This window comes from Elgaria multicarinata, chromosome 4 (genome assembly GCF_023053635.1).
Source record: "Elgaria multicarinata webbii isolate HBS135686 ecotype San Diego chromosome 4, rElgMul1.1.pri, whole genome shotgun sequence".
NCBI classification, from domain to species: domain Eukaryota; kingdom Metazoa; phylum Chordata; class Lepidosauria; order Squamata; family Anguidae; genus Elgaria; species Elgaria multicarinata.
The window spans coordinates 80,251,349-80,271,002 of NC_086174.1; the positions used below are offsets into that span (position 1 = coordinate 80,251,349).

At 37.9% G+C, this 19,654-nt stretch overlaps 1 protein-coding gene across 3 annotated transcripts in view; it reads left to right on the top strand.

The window, feature by feature from the left end:
- AHI1 (Abelson helper integration site 1) overlaps positions 1 to 19,654 on the top strand; it is a 120,974-nt gene that overhangs the window by 43,643 nt on the left and 57,677 nt on the right. For all 3 annotated transcript variants that reach the window (XM_063124638.1, XM_063124640.1, XM_063124639.1), the window contains exon 19: positions 9,542 to 9,659. In XM_063124638.1, the coding sequence (XP_062980708.1) occupies positions 9,542 to 9,659 (118 nt within the window). The remainder of the gene's footprint in view (positions 1 to 9,541; positions 9,660 to 19,654) is intronic.

The following is a 19,654-nucleotide window of genomic DNA, read 5'->3' on the forward strand; positions in this document are numbered from 1 at the left end:
CAGAACAGTACTCTTGTTAGGGGGTGGAGATACACTACAAAAGTTTGTCACAGGCCTCCATTTATAATATATTAAATTCAATCAATTGAATATTTTACCAACTTTGAAGTTCTAATACACACACACAGAGAGAGAGAGAGGGCACCTCAAATTCAATTTGCTTCTTTCTGAATGATTTCATCCTTCCAAGTTCTGTTTTTCATCAAAAAAGTCAACAAGGCACTTGAACCAGTGCAGCAGAATAAGCAGTTTTGAACTTTCCCAGAAGGAACAACTTCTGAAAACCAACAATAATTTACATATTTATGTGCATGTGGAGCATTTCTTCAGTGAACGTTAGTGTGGATGTTGAGCTCTGAATACTTAATTATTGCGCCTTTTTCATACTTTGCTATATAAACTTGAAAACATATATGGGACGTAGGCTGTTGCAGACATTTGTGTTCTTGCATTAGATATCATTTCTTTTACTTTTGGACTATAATAATAATAATAATAATAATAATAATAATAATAATAATAATATCTCTTACCTGCCTCTCTCTCTGGATTGAGACGGGGAACATCAAATACAAAAATACTATAAAATACATAAAACTGATTAAAAACTTAACACTAATACATTATTAAAATAACAGCCAGACATCTTAAAATTTGACTGGGTAGGCCTGCCACAAGAGATCAGTCTTTATAGCTTTTTTAAATTCGGAAAGACTGTTAAGTTGGTGAATCTCTCCCAGCAGGGCATTCCACAGTCTGGGAGCAGCAGAAGAGAAGGACCTCTGGGTAATATTAGTCAGCCTATTTTTCACTGACTGAAGTAAATTGTTCCCAGAGGAGCTGAGTGTGCAGGATGGATTGTACGGGTGAAGGCGATCCCGCAGGTAACCTGGACCCAAACTATGTATGGCTTTAAAGGTAGTGACCAACACTTTATACTTCACCCAGAAACTAATTGGCAGCCAGTGAAGTGATGTTAAAATTGGTGTAATATGGTCACCCCTAGGTGTACCGGTGACCAACCTGGCTGCCATATTTTGAACTAGTTGAAGTTTCTGGACTAGGCACAAAGGTAGCCCTAAGATTCTTGATGTTTGATTTCTCCCTTCCCCCAGTCAGTAGTGAACTTGATATATAACTCTCCTTCACTAGAATCCCATAAGTTTATTTCCCAAGAGGATTAATGTGGATATTTAGTTTAATTGTGGCAGAGGTTTTTAAAGTAAGAATCACTGGACATGACCAAGCAATAAGCTGCAATAAGCAATATCCCCAGCCACAAGTGCGCAGCCCAGCTGGACCGCCGGGAGACTTTGGCAGAGAGAGGGAGATTGTTTGAGGCTGGAGGCTTTGGTTTGGCTGCAATGACTTAGAGAGAGACAACAGAGGCTGCGCAGACAACACAGAGATACCTATTGTAATTTAGCCCCACGCTGCTGACATGCAACGCAGGGCATTAGAAGAGGGTCTCTGAGTCGTGGGTTTCTGCAGGAAGTAAACAGGAGTCCAAAGTCTGGATGTGTGAAGTGGTGCCAACGCACAAGCCTTGAGAAGCTAATGTATGTAAGTGAGAAGTGTGAATGGGCGAAGTAGTGTCCACCGACCACAACACCCACTTTCATGTTAGAGTAAAGAAACTTGTGTCAATCATACATAAGTTTTATTGTGGAAATCATACAGTAGACAAGCTTAATGGTTACAGAGTCTCCAAAACACACTCAAAGCTGAACGATGGCTAGAAAGCTTTAGGCTCCTTTTTCTGAAACGATCCTTAAAGCAAATACTCGGAGAGGGTATGGGTGTATAGAGTATGCCAATAACAGCTTTGAGCTTCTCCAGGTGTCGCATATGCTGGCACTTCAAAGGGACATGGCTAATCTCCTAAAACAAAGTCCTAGGAAAGGTTGCTCTAAGCCACCAAAGCCTGGCGGAGAGATCCGTCACACACTTGTCAGTCTCAGCCTACCACTATTTAGCTGACCCTGTTACCATGACTTCAGGAAAGGTTAAGCCTCAGGCCCAGGAGTCCCATCTTTCTGCTAAGTACTGGGAACTCCCTGCCACCTGAGTCTAGCCACAAACACAGAATCCACAGCATATGCAAGTCCAAGTCTATGAAAAGCCTCACTACTTTTCATGGCACAGTTTTTAGAAATCCAAAGTCCAAATAGCAAAGCGTCCATGTGAAGAGTGCTTTCAAAGTCCCAAGAGAAGATGGAATCCAAAGCAGGAGGGAGGTCAGGCGTTGCGTCGAGAGATGAAACCTAGCAAAGCTTTTTCAGCTTTGCACCAGCATTCAAGGCCTATTTAAATCCACTTGACAGACAGGTCCTCTGACCTGTAAACCAACTTACTTCGAAGAAAATATTCCCCACTTTTTCCAAAACACTCTGAAGTTCCCAGAGAACCAGCTGCTTCAAGGCCGAGACAAAGGAGTGAACAAGCTACTCCCATGGGAACTTCTTACAGAGATAAGCTTGCAAGAGACATCTAGCATTGTCAAATCCTTTCCTAATAAATCTACCCACTAGGTACGAGGCCGGCCTGACACTGGCTTTAATATGTTTAGCACCAAGCAATTTGCATATTTGGACTATCTTTCCCAAACTTTTAATTGACTATCAATTCAGTATGTTCATATTATCTAAAGTGCAAATGCAATAGAAATACAATAAATAAATAAATAAATAAAGTTCACCACTTAGCCAATTTCACCAGTGTGATGTTGTGGGAGGAAGTATGTGTAGTTCGTTCCCGTCCGCAGCTTTTGAAAAGATTTGCCTAAACCCAGTTGGTGTAAGATGATATTCCAGAGCTCGAGCAACTTGCACTGTGTGCAGAAAGAAGACTATATAGGATGTACTGTCTCCTTGTACACTAAGCAGGGAAATGGAATTCTTGTTGTGAGCCCAATGGGAATTTCCACATCCAAGCACGATGTTCATACCCTAGTAATACAATAACAAATTTGGGTGCAAGTTGGCCAAAGTTAGAGAGAGCTATAGCTTTTGGAGAAACAGTGTATCATTTCCCCTGAGGAGAAATTTCAAAGTAATTATTCCTTTGCACCAATTTGCTTTGCCCTTTTGTTGTTCTGTGGCCAATAAATGACATGTAAAATAGCAACAAGTAATGTATTTGTACACAGGATCAAACTTTGCATGGATTATATTGTGAAACTATATTTTTGCATTGGATAGGTTTTGCATGTGTGGCCGTTCCAGTATTAAACAAAATGATTGGAGATTTTCTCATAGCTGATAATCGTTAACTTCATAGCCTGACAAAACCAGGATTTAGGAACTGCTATTGTTGAAGTACAGCTTGTCCCAAAGGCACAAAACTTCAAAAAGGAACCTTAAAAACAAAAGGACAAGGCACAGTGCTAACTTTGTCAGCCTAATTTGACTTGCAAGCATATATGAAAATTTTGATTCTTTTACTTGTAAAGGTCATAGCACTAAATTATCAGAGAAACTCCTGAGAAATTGCTATTAGCTTGTTGGGTCATGAACTCACTTGAATTCTCTTTATTGTTTTATTTTTTGTTCGATTCACTTTTTTACATGAAAATTGGCTCCATTGAAAATGAATATTTGCATAATTTACATAGAGCTGCCATAATACAAAAAGAAAAAGAAAAGAATGCAAAGCAGCTTTGTTAAAACCTGGCAGAAAACATGTGGGCTTCTCTTTATCTTTTTAAACACACATGCACAACATTTTTTGTACTTGTAGTTTTACCCAACCCAGGCTTTGTAGTAAACTGTCTGTGATAGAACTGTGGTTTTTGTGTTAAGCAAGCAAACTGTGTTGTGAAAAAATGAGTTGATTGGTTTTAGCTATCTTAGCCAACCTTTTCATGTTGTTGAAAAGGTGTTTAGCAATTCCTTCCCACAGCCTGCATTTCAGAAATTATGATTGCTTCACTGTAATTGTTCCATAGGTGTTGGCCTATTAAATGAAAAGACAGAACATAAAGATCAGTTTATTTTTTAAAAGACAATACCATCTCAAGCTTTATCTCCTCACCATAGAAAGTAATCACCAGCCATATTTATATGTTCCTTATTTCTTTGATTCTAAGACGCACTTTTTTCCCCATATAAACATCTCTAAAAATGGGGTGCGTCTTAGAATTGCAGGTGCAATTATTATTGTTAGAATCAAAGCTTTTTTTATGTTGGTGGTGCTGAAATTAGTGTGCGTCTTACAATCGATGGCGTCTTACAATCGAAGAAATACGGTACTCCGTTTTTGATATAGTACGTTGTCTAATAACAACTTAACTCCAGAGATTGCACCGTGTGAGTGTAAGCCACTTCTGCTGTTCACATGGAGAGTCCTCACCTATATTTGCAGCCCTCCAGTTTCCACAGAAAGCTAATTCAAGTGTGCATTTTCAGGAATCAAGAGGCTGCAGATTGGGGAGTAATCCTGCCTGTGAGAATGGAAGAAACTTCCTTTCGTGCAGTGGTATATTTGGGGTAATATCCAATGCTAGCAGTTTGCCAGAGCCAGTCACACCGTGCTAGGCTAGTGGGAATGACTGATGGCATTTCATAATGCAATCCCAGGAACTATCTCAAAGTACCACTTCTGGAAAAGGACAAGCCTCTTTCACAAACACCACCAGCTTGTAACATTCTAGAAGTGCTAATTGAGATAGCTCCCTATTGTGTTAGCTGTCATTCCCATTAGTACAAGGGTAGCATTAGATAATGCCCTTGGATCAAAACCAATGTCTTTAATTTGTATTGTTAAATCACATTGGTATATTTTATTTACTTATTTCATTTTTAGTTTGCCCAATAGCCGAAGCTCTCTGGGCAGTTCACAACATTTAAAACTATAAAGTACAAAACAATTAAATACGGATGATAAAATACAATATAAAAGTTTAAAACTACAATATAAAAATAAAATCATCAAACAGAACCTAGCAGGCAAAAAATTAAAATACAGTATCAAACTGAGAAACTAAAATGTACGGGAGAATAAAAAGGTCTTCATCTGGCACTGAAGCAAACAACGTATGGGGTTACACTCTCCCTGAAGACACAGGTCCGCAACTTGGGTGTACTTCTGGATTCAGCCCTGAGCCTGGATGCTCAGGTTTCGGCAGTGGCCAGGAATGCATTTGCACAGTTAAAGTTAGTGCGCCAGCTGCGCCTGTTCCTAGAGATGTCGGACCTGGCCACGGTGACACATGCCTTAGTTGCATCCCGATTGGATTATGTGTGGCTGCCTTTAAAGAGTGTTCGGAAACTCCAGCTGGTTCAAAGAGCTGCAGCCAGATTGTTGACCGGGGCTGGTTACAGGGAGCATACAACTCCCCTGTTAAAACAGCTCCACTGGTTTCCAGTCTGTTTCCAGGCACAATTCAAAGTGCTGGTTATGACCTATAAAGTCCTATATGGCACGGGTCCAGGTTATTTGAAAGACCGTATTCTCCCTTATGAGCCTGCCTGTGCTTTAAGATCTTCTGGAGAAGCCCTTCTTTCAGTCCCACCATCTTCACAGGTGCGCTTAGTGGGAACATGGGAGAGGGCCTTCTCGGTGGTTGCTCCAGTGCTTTGGAACTCTCTTCCTTGGGAAGCTAGACTGGCTCCCTCCTTGATGGGCTTTTAAAAGCAGGCTAAAACTTGTTTGTTCCAGCAGGCCTTTAGAGAATAATCTCTCCCCACCCCCCATGTATGTTAATGACTTATAATTTTGTTGTGTTTTTTAAAACACACACACACACACACATGTTTTAAACTTTGTAAGGCCGCCTTGAGGCCCAGTATTGGGCAAAAGGCAGGATACAAATAAATATAACAACAACAATGTAGGCACCTGATAACATCTCTGGGAAGCTCATTCCACAATTGGGGTGCGACCGCAGAAAAGGCCCTCTTCCTAGTACTTACCCACCTCACTTCCTTTGGCAGGGGCTCCTGGTATAATGAATGGTTCTAAAATTACCATACAACTATAACTCATTTCACATGGGTATGCAAAGGAGATCCTCCCACTGGATTGTATCCACGGTCCCTCATTCTTGGTAGAGACAGGATTTAAACACTGTTGACAAGTGCATCAATAGGGCTTGTTAGGAAATTTTGTAGAATGAAAATTTTACATTAAAAGAACATTAAAACATCAGGCAGTGACGTACAAGCATGAGGATAAAAAGTTATGCGTGTTTCTCCTAAATAGGCTTATGCTTTATAGTGGTGGTGGTGGTGATGATGATGATGATACCTTGTTTAGGCCTTTTTTAGTGTTCATTATCTGTGTAATCCTTAAATAACACTCCCAGGTAGATATACCCACATTGCCTGGATGGATAGGGAATGGCTGGGCCTCAAGGCAGCTTTACAAAATTTAAAGCATATACATTTTAAAACCTAGGAAAAGAAATGTACAAAAAATTTTTTTTTAAAAAAATTACAATGTTAAGACATTAAACATCTAAAATATACAACAATTTTACAAGTCCTTAATATAGATGGAGGACCAGATTATTTTCCAAAGGCCTGCCGAAACAAAGAAGTTTTTGCCTGCTTCCGAACACATCAATGAGGGAGCCAGTCTGTGTTCCCCGGGAAAAGAGTTCCAAAGCACTGGAGCAGCCACCGAGAAAGCCCTCTCCCATGTTCCCACCAAGGGATATATAGGTCGAACTATATATTCTGAGACCAAACAGGACATTGAGCATCAGGTTTTCCTTATAACACTAATGGGAGGCGAGTTAGTGTAACTCTTACATAGACCAGTGTTTCTCCCCTAAACCTGAGGCCCTCAAATCAGTTTTAATTGGGTTTTTATTTCCTTCATCAGGGTTCCAAGTTTGGAAATAAGCTAGTCTGCATGAGAATCTGCAGGAAAGGATAAACAGATATGTAAGGGTTTAAGAGCGCTCTCCACCTGTCAGTTCTCTTCAAAGCCTACACTACTCCTACATTTGCATTTCCTCATGAAACACAGATTTAGGAACACCTATTTGCTGAAGTAATATATATTTCTGCCCTTAGCCACTATGTCACAGTAGCTAGTTCTCAATAATAGAAAAGTATTCTAACTGTCTGTTAACATAAGACAAAGATTTAGTTTAATGAAATGCCAAAGTCTTTGGCCAAAAAGAAGAAAAGTGAATTATGATCCAATGATAAGTAGGGTAAGTATTTGGAAGCAATGTTGCAGGTCAGGAAAGAAGCAGATCAGAGAATTTGGGGACATTTTCATTTAATTTTTTTCAGCTGGTCCTGATGAAATAACCCTAGGGCAGGAGGTTCCAGCCTAATTATTATTATTATTATTATTATTATTATTATTATTATTATTATTATTAGTATCCCGCCTTTTGCCCAATGCTGGGCCTCAAGGCGGCCTTACAAAGTTTAAAATATACATGGGGGAGGGGGAGGGAAACAAAACCATAAACAATTAAAAAATACACAACAAAGCAGCCTAAGACTGCTTTGATATAGTGGGTAATAATTTATAAAAGCTGTGCAAATAAAGCTGGAAGATTTATTTGCTACTAGTTACTCATTTTAGAATTACCTTTGAAACAGGCCCTCAGACCTCTGATAACTTCATAGTGGAGTCAATTATAGAACCCAGGAAAAGAATGGCCTAAAATCTTCTTAAATGCAATACTATCAACAGCTAACTATTGAAAAAAAATGCTTTTTTATTTTTAGAGTTTTTTCTAACTCTCACGTGTATACTTTTTCAAATGTGAAAAATTCATCCATATACATACTTGATAGACTATATAGGCTTTATTGTTTTAACTGTCATTGAAAACGCAAAAAATTCTCGGGAATTCTGGGAAATGCAGTGGGTGGGGGAGTTTCTAAATCCTTATCATGGAAAACAACGCAACATATGATTTTGTATCTAATATCCTGTACATTTTTTTTCATTGAAAAAGCAGAAAGCTTTTCTTTTCTAGGCTCTGAAAGCCAGAAAATAATTTGAGAGATCTTGTACAACACCAACTTCACAATAATCTTGTTGTTGAAGAATGGTTAAGAATATGTAAATATTGGGCAGTAAATCATGGATTAGTTAACCCATGATTTGCCATGGCAAGTTCCATGGCCATTTTGAATATTCACATGGCAACCTCAGGACACCCGACGAACTGAATATTAAAAATACATCCAGCACACCCATCCACAATTAACCCACAATTTGCCACTGTTACATGTGAATAGCCCCACTGAATCTTCTAACATGGCCTTGAATTTTAATTACTTCCTTGATAATTGGAGGCATTATTTAGAAATGGAGGATAATGAAAGCTTTCTTTTCTTAACAAGAATTAATAAATCTTCCAAACTGAAAATTGTTGATCTGAGCTATTTTGTCGACCTGTCATGATTTCAGCATTCAAATTGCTAAGCCAACTCTAAACCTTAGATTCAAAGACTCAGATCCCACTGATATATCCCTCCACATAGTTGTGTGTGCAGGAAAATGAATGCATGGGGTGGGGGTGGGGACTAGTATGGAACAGACTGTACACACAGCCAGTAGCCAACTCCATGAGTGTAATTCTTCCGGAAGCAATGATCACTGAGATCGTTGTCAACTCCCTCCTCCCTATAGACTGGATCCTGATAACCTTTCTCCATGATCTGTACACTATTGTGTGGAGGAATTTGGCCCTATGAACTAAAAACTGTTCTAATTGACATAATTTAGAGAATCAGTCATCTTTTATAGCTGGAAGTTTAATCAAGTATTTCTTTGTAAGATTACAAACTAATGAGATTGTGGAACGTTCCTCAACCCTAAGACCTGGGGATAGGTATTTTAGTAAGACGTTAAGCAAAGATTTCAGTCATTTGAACATTTTTGAGATCTTGAACCTTACAGTAACTCCATATTTCAATGCTGCTGTGATCATGGCTTTGAATATTTTTAAAGCAGGAGGCACCAGATTAGCCCTGCTTTGTCTGAAGAAGTGGAGCAGTAATTAGAAAATACACAAATATTTGTTAGCTCCATATGAACATTGTGGTTTTTTTCAAGGTCAGCCATTCACCTGTTCAATACCACTTAAGAGTGAAAAACAAAACCTTTACCAGAAAACTAATGAATAACCTTGAAAGAAAAGGAACTGAAATCTTCAAGGGACATCTTAAACCTGATTGAAAATATGTCATAGAAATGATGTTATCTGCATAATAATACAGAGTCCTTTATGTCCACAATAGATGGAGAGACATATTTATTGCTTTGCAACTTGGAGACCACAATGTTGATGTAACAATTAAAACAAAAAGGGTGCCAAAAGGAAGTGTTGGTGCATTATTCTAGAAGACAGGATGAGGCCACTTACCTTTTATAATTTATTCATTTTTCAAGTCATTTTTTAAAATCTCGTATATTTTTTCAAGAAGCAAGCCCTTTAGAGTTTCATTTCTTGCTTTCAAAATGAATCTACTGCTGCCTTAAACTAACAATAATTTTGTTGTTTAGTGGATGCTTTGCATTTTTCATTTTTTATCTCAATGAGGAAATTACAATTTTCCTTCTGTAGGCCAGCTCCAGTCCATTGCTTCCTAGCCCGTCTCTTCTGTCACCACACTCCAAATTAAGATTGGCAAGTACACTGGGCGAACGACGGATCCCTCTGCATTCTCTTCCTACTCGAAGTGGTAAAGTAATATACTTTGTTTCATCATTTCAGTTGAGACACACCCTTTTGCTTCTGTTATTATATTAAATGAGCTTTTATGCTCAATGATTGGCTTTCTGTAACTTCTCAATATATGTTTAATATATGTACTTTGTACTAACATATGTATGCAGGTGCATAAGAGATGAATTACCAAATCAAAATTTAGCAGTAATTTAGCAGTAAGAAAAATAAAGGATGTGAAATGCTACCCATTTCATATGGCTGAAAAGTCATAAAGTGGACATTAGTACCAGTCTATACCTGGCAGAAAAACAGACTCTGTGGGCCTGAGCGCATGCACAGTTACCACTACCTCTGCTTTTTCCAAGATAAGATCCTTCACCTTGGGGAGGGAGGAGGTTCACAAAAACCCAATTCTAGAATTTTGGGGACAAGTGGAGTGTGCAAGTCATGGATGCACTTTTCCCACTTTTAATTAACCCAAGAATGCCCCTGTGAACCTGGCTCTCTGGGTGATTTAAAGGGTTAAACAACCCAGAGTTGACCCAACTGTTGGCCATTGTTTGATGCTGGGTATGCATGTCGCGTTAATTGACTTTAATTAATGAATTAAAGTGGAAATGGGTGTGTGGTTCATGCACTCCACTTGTCTTACAATTCCTGGGTTAAATGTGCGAACCAGGTCAGAATCTGGGTAAACACAGCAGGCTGCAAGCCCTGATCCTGCTTTTAAGCATTTGAGGAGTTTTGCCTATGCAAATGCCTCTTCTTAAATATTCTCTCAAACATCCCCAATAATCACACTATTCAGACTATTATACTCTAATGTTTCCTTGCAAAAGGAAGGCGTATACAGTTATGTAACAGTATCTTATTAACCTAAAATGTTAAAGAGTGCAATATGCTATAGATCCCCACGCTAGGGTGAGATATCATTCTACACTGTTTAAGATGCAGCCAGTGATAGCATTTTTGACAGCAGCTCAGTTTCAAACCCATCATATGTCACAACTGTGCATTCATGTATCTATAATCCCATTATTGGCAAGACTGTCTATGTAACAACTCTTTTAAAAAACAAAATACATTCTTTAAGACGGGGAAACAAAGCTTAAGAAACATGAACAATATCTCAAATACATATTTGGAATGGATCTTTCAAACACATGACTTTAAAATCAAGATTCCAGGAAAAAATGCTATAAAATTTGCGGGGTTTCATAAATTTTCCCATGAGTAAGATTTAGGTGACACTAGCTACTGTCTGTTGCTACCAGACTCCATTGTTATGAGCCTCATGCTATATAAGCATCATTTTCATAGAGCTGTGGGAGAATTTATTAATTTGCCACATCTTTCACCATCAACTATAAACTGTGAAGAAAAGAATCTGTGATATATAGACTTCACTCTAAGGGTTGGTTTGAGTGTAGCTATATTTCACTATAGGAATGAGTAGCAGGTGTGAATTTCAGTGTTTCCTCCTTTATTTTATATCCCGAATTTGGTGGTTGTAAGTTAGGCATTTCTGTGATTCTTACTGAAACTAATCTGTCACATATAGAATCTGTTTATAAATTTGTTAATTTTGTTTGTCTGGTACAAAAAAAACCTTCCGGTGCTAGTGTTTATTTTTCTTCTTCTTCAAACATACACTTTGTCAGGGTATTTGGAGTAAGTGCTGAGTTACCCCATAGGCTCTTGGCATGTCAGCAGTAAATGGCTTCATAAGCAGAATTTTTATTGGCTTTTGGGAGCCCTTAATCCAGACTTCATACATTAGCATGATTCTTAAGCAATAATTTAACAAGTTTTCAGCAAAGTGCTGCACAATAAGCAAGTTATAATTCCTACTTGACTAAGATAAAAACCATGACTAGTGGTTGCAACCATTACTGGAGAAATATTTGTGAGAAGAGATGTAAAATTTCCAAATATTTTGAAGCTATGAAAGAAAATTCATTTTTTCCGGTTTTTTAGAAATGGAAATATATGTGCTGCTCTCTTAAAAGTTTAGACTTATTTTACTGTTTTAACAGCATCATTTATAACTTAGCAAATAAAATTTTATTATTTGGCATATACATATTTATGACATTTTCAGAACAGTTTTATTTAAATATTTTTATACCAACTTTAAGGATAAAAACCCTTCCAAGATTACTTGCAGAAAAGAATCATATTGATTTTTACTCAGAAGTAAGACCCACTCTTTATTGGTCATTGCTTCCAGTTAAACATGTATAGGATTGCTACCACAAAAGTAGAAAAGTGAATTTACTCAATACTAGAAAGAGAGTTGCAAACTGCTGCACCTTATACTATGTTAGCACATATATCTTAGGGCAGTATCCACCACTTCCTACATGCTAGTGGGATCCACTGCTAGTGCAACAGGAAGTTAGTGGATCCTTAAGGAAATAGAAACTAGCTGAAATGCTCCTTTCCAGAATGGGGCAGGTCAGTGGAGATCACAGAAATGGAGCTCTGCTGACCCATCCTGTTCCAGAAATTAGTTTCTGGGGTTTCTTTAGGAAATGGGAGCTTCCTGTTGTGCTAGCGGTAGGTTCCACTGGTGCAACAAAAACTGTGTGAGTGCAGTGACAATATAGGAAGTACGAAAGTTGAAAATGGAAACCAACATATTTGGAGTAAACAAAAAATGTATGATTTAGAAATATTCTCATGCAGTAGCCTTAATATTAAGAGTTTTTGAATTTTGAGTTAACTTTTAGAACAGTTTTGAACTCTTCAGTAGTGTGCTACCATTCTTTAATGCTTTAGTTGCTGGGGAACATGGGTGGGAGGGTGCTGTTGTACCATGTCCTGCCTTGTTGGTCCCTGGCCACTGTGTGAACAGAATGCTGGACTAGATGGACCCTTGTTCTGATCCAGCCGGGCACTTACGTTCTTACGTTCTTATTGTCTTACATAAAAAAAATCTTTCTAATACATATTTTGACTAAGACCTCGTATTGAAAAGCATTTTACTCATTCGGAAGTAGAATATTTCATTGGAGTTGTTTAGTATTCCCCCACATTCCCAAATTTTCCATTGGATTTTTTTTTTTAAAAAAAAACCCTCCTCCGAACCTCCGTTTGATACGAGAAGTATGAAAGAAACCGCTTTGCTAGCGGTGACCATTTGGCGTATTACTGGTATCAATGCATATTCTTATTTTGCGGCCTCAGCTCTAAATCATTTGATGTGTTGGGGATTTGGTGGTGGTGTGAAACGTCCAGCTGTAATAACGCTAGAAGCGATAACATCACAGGTTGAGCAAAAGAGGGAACTTAGGAACAGAGTTGGGAGTTGCTGAAGAAAAGAAGCAGAGGAGCTAATGAGCATTATGAGAGCAATGTCTGAGGAGGCTAACAGTTAAGGAACATGTAAGGAAGGACAGTCAGGAAACAATGGACCCTTAGGAAGGAGGTGGTAGTGGTCTAACAAAATCAGAGAAAGAGTGGGAAGAGAGAACTTCTGTTAGGTATGTATTGTAAATAAAGAGGACAAGCGAAAAAAAGGATTGCAATAGTCTGCAATGCCAGTCTTAGATTTTTAGTCTACATTTACCATGTGCTGCTATTTTCTCTCTGTTGTCCTTTTTTAAGCTGCAAATTCCTTTAGTTCATTGCTCTCCTTATTTGCCCTGACATCGCTACATTGTGCTATTTTGTGGTATTTCGCATCGCAGGCTATGCTTGCCTCCAGCAGCAGGTTTAGCACTGTAAACTAACCTCAGACATGCTCACCTGGTTGCTCCAAGAAAAAAGACAGGCAACCAGAAGCATTCCTGCAGTACACCAATTAAATACATCAAAATGTAATTTATTTTTCCTCTAATGATGAAGATGAAAGGAAAGTGTGTGCAATTTAACTAATGGCTTGTCGACATATGGGAGCTTCCCTCACTGTTAAGCTATACCTTAGCAATAGTCTGAAAGTGGAAGAAGGTAGGAGTTGATAAAAATAAGTACATACCTGTGTGTGTGCTCCACAGTTTTGCTTAACTTTATAATGCTGATGCCTGAATTGTTGCAAATCTCCAGGCCTTTAGTGAGGATCTACATAGCCAAGTGATAGTTGACTAAGATCAGACACACTGGATTGGTTCATCTGAGCCTGAACAAGACTCATTGGCCAAAATCTCGGGCATATTGCATTTACTGAGTAAGATTTAGGACCAGAAGGAGATAAAATTAGGTTCTGGTGATTTTGTGTGTGTGTGTGTGCACGCGAATGTGAATATGAATGTGAATGAGAGAGAGAAGTTGTGATTAAGAAGGATTTGTATTTAACTAAATCAATATTACATATTCAGTTCATTGTTCATGTTGTATCTGAGGTGGTACCCATCAATCCAGTATCTGAGGGCCTAGTTATTTGGTAAAAAAATAATCAAATAATACCTCACACACATTTCTATCCCTCCCAGCCTCTAAGAAAAATAGTCTGATTAAGTCCTAGCTATGTGTTTGTTTGAATGAATAGATGTGTGTGCTGGGTAAAGAACCCGGGTGAGAGAAAATATATTTAATGTGTTGTATTTAATGTTAGTCCCATTTATTTCAGTGGGTCTACTCTAAGTAGGACTAACATTAGGCACAGTCCTCTGCCTCAGAAATAGTGGTGTGTCTTGTGTCCCTATCCAACTAGTATTTCAGTACCTATTATCTCACCAACTGAGCCAACTATTGCACCAGAACTGAAGCTGTGGGATTCTTCAGAAAAGAAGATGTAGAAACAGTTGCTTCTTGCAACATTAAAGAGAGAGAGTCCAGTACTGAATCCAGAATCATGTTTGCACACATGAGACTTCAATCTTCTTTGTGCCTCTCTTTCTACATTTATATGAAGTTAAAGTATTTTTTAACATGGAATACAAAAGTGAAAAAGGCATTTGTAATTTGAATGTATATTCTGCCAAATAGACATTTTTATATTTGTGTATTGGCCTACAACTTTATTTAAATCACGTGTGAAAACATCTGGACACATTTTGGGGACTTTGGTTCCAGAGCATTGCACATGCAACTACTTGTCAGTGCCTGGATGGGAAACTACCTGGAAATCACTTTGAGTTACATCATGGGAGAAAAGTGGGATAGAAATGTAATAAATAAATAGCATTGCATTTATTGCTGCTTTTGTGGAGACTGAACAGGATTATTTTTTATTTAAAAAGACTACCGTTTTGACCTAAACCCAGAAAGTGAGGAGTACAAGTTAGTGGGGACTGATGTGTTTGTGTATTTGTGCGCAGAGGTGAGCAGACTAAAAGCATATTATTATTATTATTATTATTATTATTATTATTATTATTATTATTATTATTATTATTTCCACTGACTAGAACCTGGTACCAAAAGACATATGAGGCGCTATTTGCATGTAACATCGGCAAATTGTGGACTTCCAATCAGAGGTTGTTGCGTGAAGTGCAAACTTGGACACTATAGGTTATTCATGGGTTGAAGAACACAAAATTAACCTAAGAGCACAGCTGCTAATCTAGCTAGGAAAGATGTGTGTAGAATGTCAGCTGAGTAAGGGATATGGGCTTCTGGTTTAAGATTCTAGCTTGTAAAGCAGGGATGAGCAACTTGTGGCCATCCAAATGTTTTGGCTTACAACGCTCATCAGCCATAGCAATCTTGGTAGTTGTATGCCAAAACATATGGAGAGCCACGAGTTGCCCATCCTGGTTGTAAAGGGAGTGATAAGCCAGGATCCCTATTTCGGAAAATACACCAAACAAAATCTTCTTATTACATTCAGGGCATCATCCTATGCATGTTTATACAAAAAATGTTTATACTACCCTGATTTCTCACCATCAGCTGTGCTTGCTAGGGCTGATCAGAGATATAGGCCAAAACATCTGCAGGGCCACAAGTTGCTTACTCCTGCTTTACAAGCTAGAATAATAAACGAGGGCTTTTTCTGTCTAAACACACATAGGATTGTGCCTTTAATGGCTGCACTAGTTGGGAGTAGCTAGGTGGAAGCAAACAAACTATGTGTACCAATATACAGCTCAGGTACAATAAGCTGGGTTTGCCAGAATTGTTTATCGTTTTGTATAAATACAGCCGCTGTTGCCATTATATCTAAATCCAGCAAATGATAACTAAATACAGCCAAGTATAGGGTTTATCTATTACTATTGTTTGTCTTTATTTTTTGCTATTATTTTTATTGGATGTTCAACATTTTAAACAATGACAAAAATTTCAATATTGGACTTGGTTATAACAATAAATAAGACACATGCAATAATAATTGTGTGTGTGTGTGTGTGTGCGCGTGTGTGTAAGCAAGCTTGAGAGGTTCTGCGATAATTAGTAAGGAAATATAATGCAAGAAACTCAATACCTCTTTCCAAAGAAGAAAAGAAACTTTAAAATTGGCACCATATTTCTTGAACTAGTGCCCTATTCCAGTAATATTCTAACTCATCCAAAAGATCATCATTAACATTAATTAGTCATCAGCTCATTGTTGCAACGAAAGGCATAATCTGAGTTGGTTGGACATGTTGTGGAAAAAAATAAGGCACTTGGCTGAGAGCACTTGAAGGAACTAAAAATATTGTTGCCTGTTATATAGCCATTTCTTTTGATTTAGCAGGTTCAAGCAGTTTGTTGCCATTTTAGGCCTCACATTAGGCGACCTGTAGTTTAATCATTTTTTGGTTTAATGGGCAGTAAATTCCACTGAATTCTGTAAGATTTGTTTCCAAGCAAATGTGCTTAAGCTGCTGCTGCTATTATTATTATTATTATTATTATTATTATTATTATTATTATTATTATTATTACAACATTAAAACACAAAATTTAAAATAGCTAAAACAATTAACCATATATTACTAAAATGAAGCCATGCCATAAAACAACTATAATATCACTGACAATCACAATTAAATTGTTCAACTCAACTGATGCATTAAAACAATGCATCATATCCCATCAAATCCCTGGGAATAGAGGAAAAATTTGATCTGCCACTGAAAAAAATGACCTTGCTGGGGAGAGCATTCCATAACCTGGAGGCCACCACCAAAAGGGCTTGATCCTTTGTTGTCGTCTTCCGAACCTCCATCAGAGGAGGGTCTTAGATGCTGATCATGGGGTTCATACTGGGATAAGTGCCCTAACAGGTATTGCAGTCCCAAGCCATGTAAGGCTTTATAGACTAAAACCAGCCCCTTGAATTAGGCTCACAAAAAGTATAGGCAGCCAGTGCAAACCGGCCAGAATCAGAGTTATGTGCTCAGACATTCTGAGCATCATTATTAGTCTGGCTGCTGCATTTTGCACAAGCTGCAATTTCCAAACCATCTACAAAGGCAGTCCCACATAGAGAATATTGTAGTAATCTTACATAAGGTTACCAGAGCATTGACTACTGAAACCAGGTTTACTGTGTCCAGATAGGGGCATAGTTGGGTTACCAGCCAAAGTTGGTAGAAGGCAGCCTGTACCACTGAGGCCACTTGAGCCTCAAGTGATATTGATAGATCCAGAAACCTCCTAAGCAATGAACTTGTTCCTTCGGGGGGGAATACAACCTCATCCTGAACAGGCGGAACACCTTTCATCTAGTAAGAAAAAACACATACTAAAATCAACATGGTCTTGCCTGGCTTGAGTCTCAGTTTATTTGCTCTTACCCAGTCCATTATCCCAGCCAGGCACTGATCAAGCACATCCACAGCATTACCCGATGAGGATGAAAGGGATTTAAATGGGATTTAAGTGTGCCTTATTTTTCACAATTGGTGCTCCTTATTAGTTGAAAAACAGCTATAGCAACCACAATTCAGGACATCTGAATTTCAAACTTGATTTGCGAAACTTGATTTAAAATCAGTATTTTATATTGGCCCTTTTTCTTAGTGATTTAAATTGTTGTGTATATCCACCCTGGTTGTATTTTTAAAGACAGCCTTCTTTAATAACTTTTAGAAGTCTTCACTAAGCTGAATTCTACTCAGTCTTTCTCATATAGCTGAATTAAGGTTGTTTTCTCCTTTTACTATATAATTAAAAAAGAGGTAGGAACACATTTTGGCAAGTTATTTTCACAATACTACGTCATACCTTGGTTTTGCAACCTACAGCGATCAATGCCAACTGGAGAGTAATGCTTGATTTAATCCACACCCTTGTATAATTTGGCTGACAGTACTTCCTTTATCCCAAAGGCACAGCAGTAATTATCATAACATACACCAATTTCACATAAATGCGAGTTATGTTCTCTTGATAAAGCTTTTGGAATCTTCAAAGTTTTGCAGCTATTGCACTTAATATTTCTATACTTTTCCAGCTAAATATTTTAATTAACATGCCTAGAAGTAACATTAAAAAAGAACACATAATGAAGGAATCTGTGCAGTCTTGATTTCAACGTAAACAATTTAAGCAAGCCAAATTTTAAAGGCATACTATTTTGACATTTGTATTATTACTTTTAGAATATTATCAATCAACCAGAGGAAATGGTTTAAAAGCAAATTATAATACCAACATTGCTGTCATTATTGGTGTAATAGCCATTATAACGTCATAGCAACATTATCTTTAGCACATATTAAAGCATATTAAAGTGTGTGATTAGAATATTAAAGTGTGTGATTAGAAGATTCCATTTATAATTTTGTATTTTGTTCTACGTTTGATAAGGATAAACACACCTCTCTGCAACTTTCTAGCTGATTTATATCATGTCCTTAGTTTCTGATGCACTTCTTCTGTGCCCGTTCAGTAAAGCAAGATTCAGTCATTTTCCTGGGCATTAGCTCAGATGCCCTCAGGCAGCTCTAAATTATGCTTAGCTGAGTACAAGGTTGGAGAGGAAGGAAAGGGGGAGGTTCTGTGGAGATGGAGTGAGGAGAGACCCTGATGGACGGCTTACAAAGAATCCTCTGGCTGCCCCATCCTCCCTCCCTCCCTCTTTTCTCAAAATAGTGCCAGGTACACAGGCGAAATTGCCCATCTAGTATAAATGCAGGGCGAAAAGAGCAAGGAGATGCCAATTTATTTATTTATTTATTAAATTTATATTACGCCCCATAGCCAAAGCTCTCTGGGCGGTTTACCAAAGTTAAAAAACAATGGACATTAAAAAGTATACAAAATTTAAAATCATAAAAAAAATATAAAAACAACAGTATACAGTACTGTTCTTATGTTATTAAACCAAAAAATGATCATCTGAACATTGACAATGATTTCAATGGATCTTACTCCCAGGCTTATGATGGTAGCCTTCGTTTGTCATTTGTATTATGTAAAATACTGGTGGCAATGCTGAGGTACTGAAAATCTGTACTCACTCTGGTTTCGCTCTCAGTGCATTTAAACTTACTGTCTTTTAAAAATAATAATTTGTTTATCATCAATTGCCTCTGCAATCTTCCCTCCCTGCATAAGATGCACATTAGCCTTCAAGTTCGGAGGCTGACAGGCATCTCCATAGGATTGCACCCTGGGCTACTGACTAGACCAGTCCCCTTGGTTAATAGCACCACATTAGAACAAACAACTTTTTAACTGCACAGCAGTTATCTATTTCACTTAAAATCTTAAGGCAGAATGAAGCTTCCCCATTAAAAGCAGTTATTTCAGGAACCATTTTTCTTTTCCTTCCATTCTTCCACCTTACATATTTGTCTACAACCTAACTTTATGAAACTTAGGTGCATAAATTTAGGTGGAGGTATATAATATTAAAAAAGGGTTTTGTTTTGTTTACTCAGAAAGAAAAGGCTGCAATGTTCAGAACTTTCTATATGCAAGGGCTGGTAGTTGCTGGGCAAAATAGTGTTCCACAATAAATGTCAGCCAGTGTCTCAAAAATGTCTGTATTTGGTTAATAGTCATAAATATCCATCATTTCAGAATTAAACACATTTATTTATTTATTTCATTTATATTCCACCTTTTTCCCTCCAAGGAACCCAAGGCGGCGTACATAATCCTCCTCTCCATCTTATCTTTACA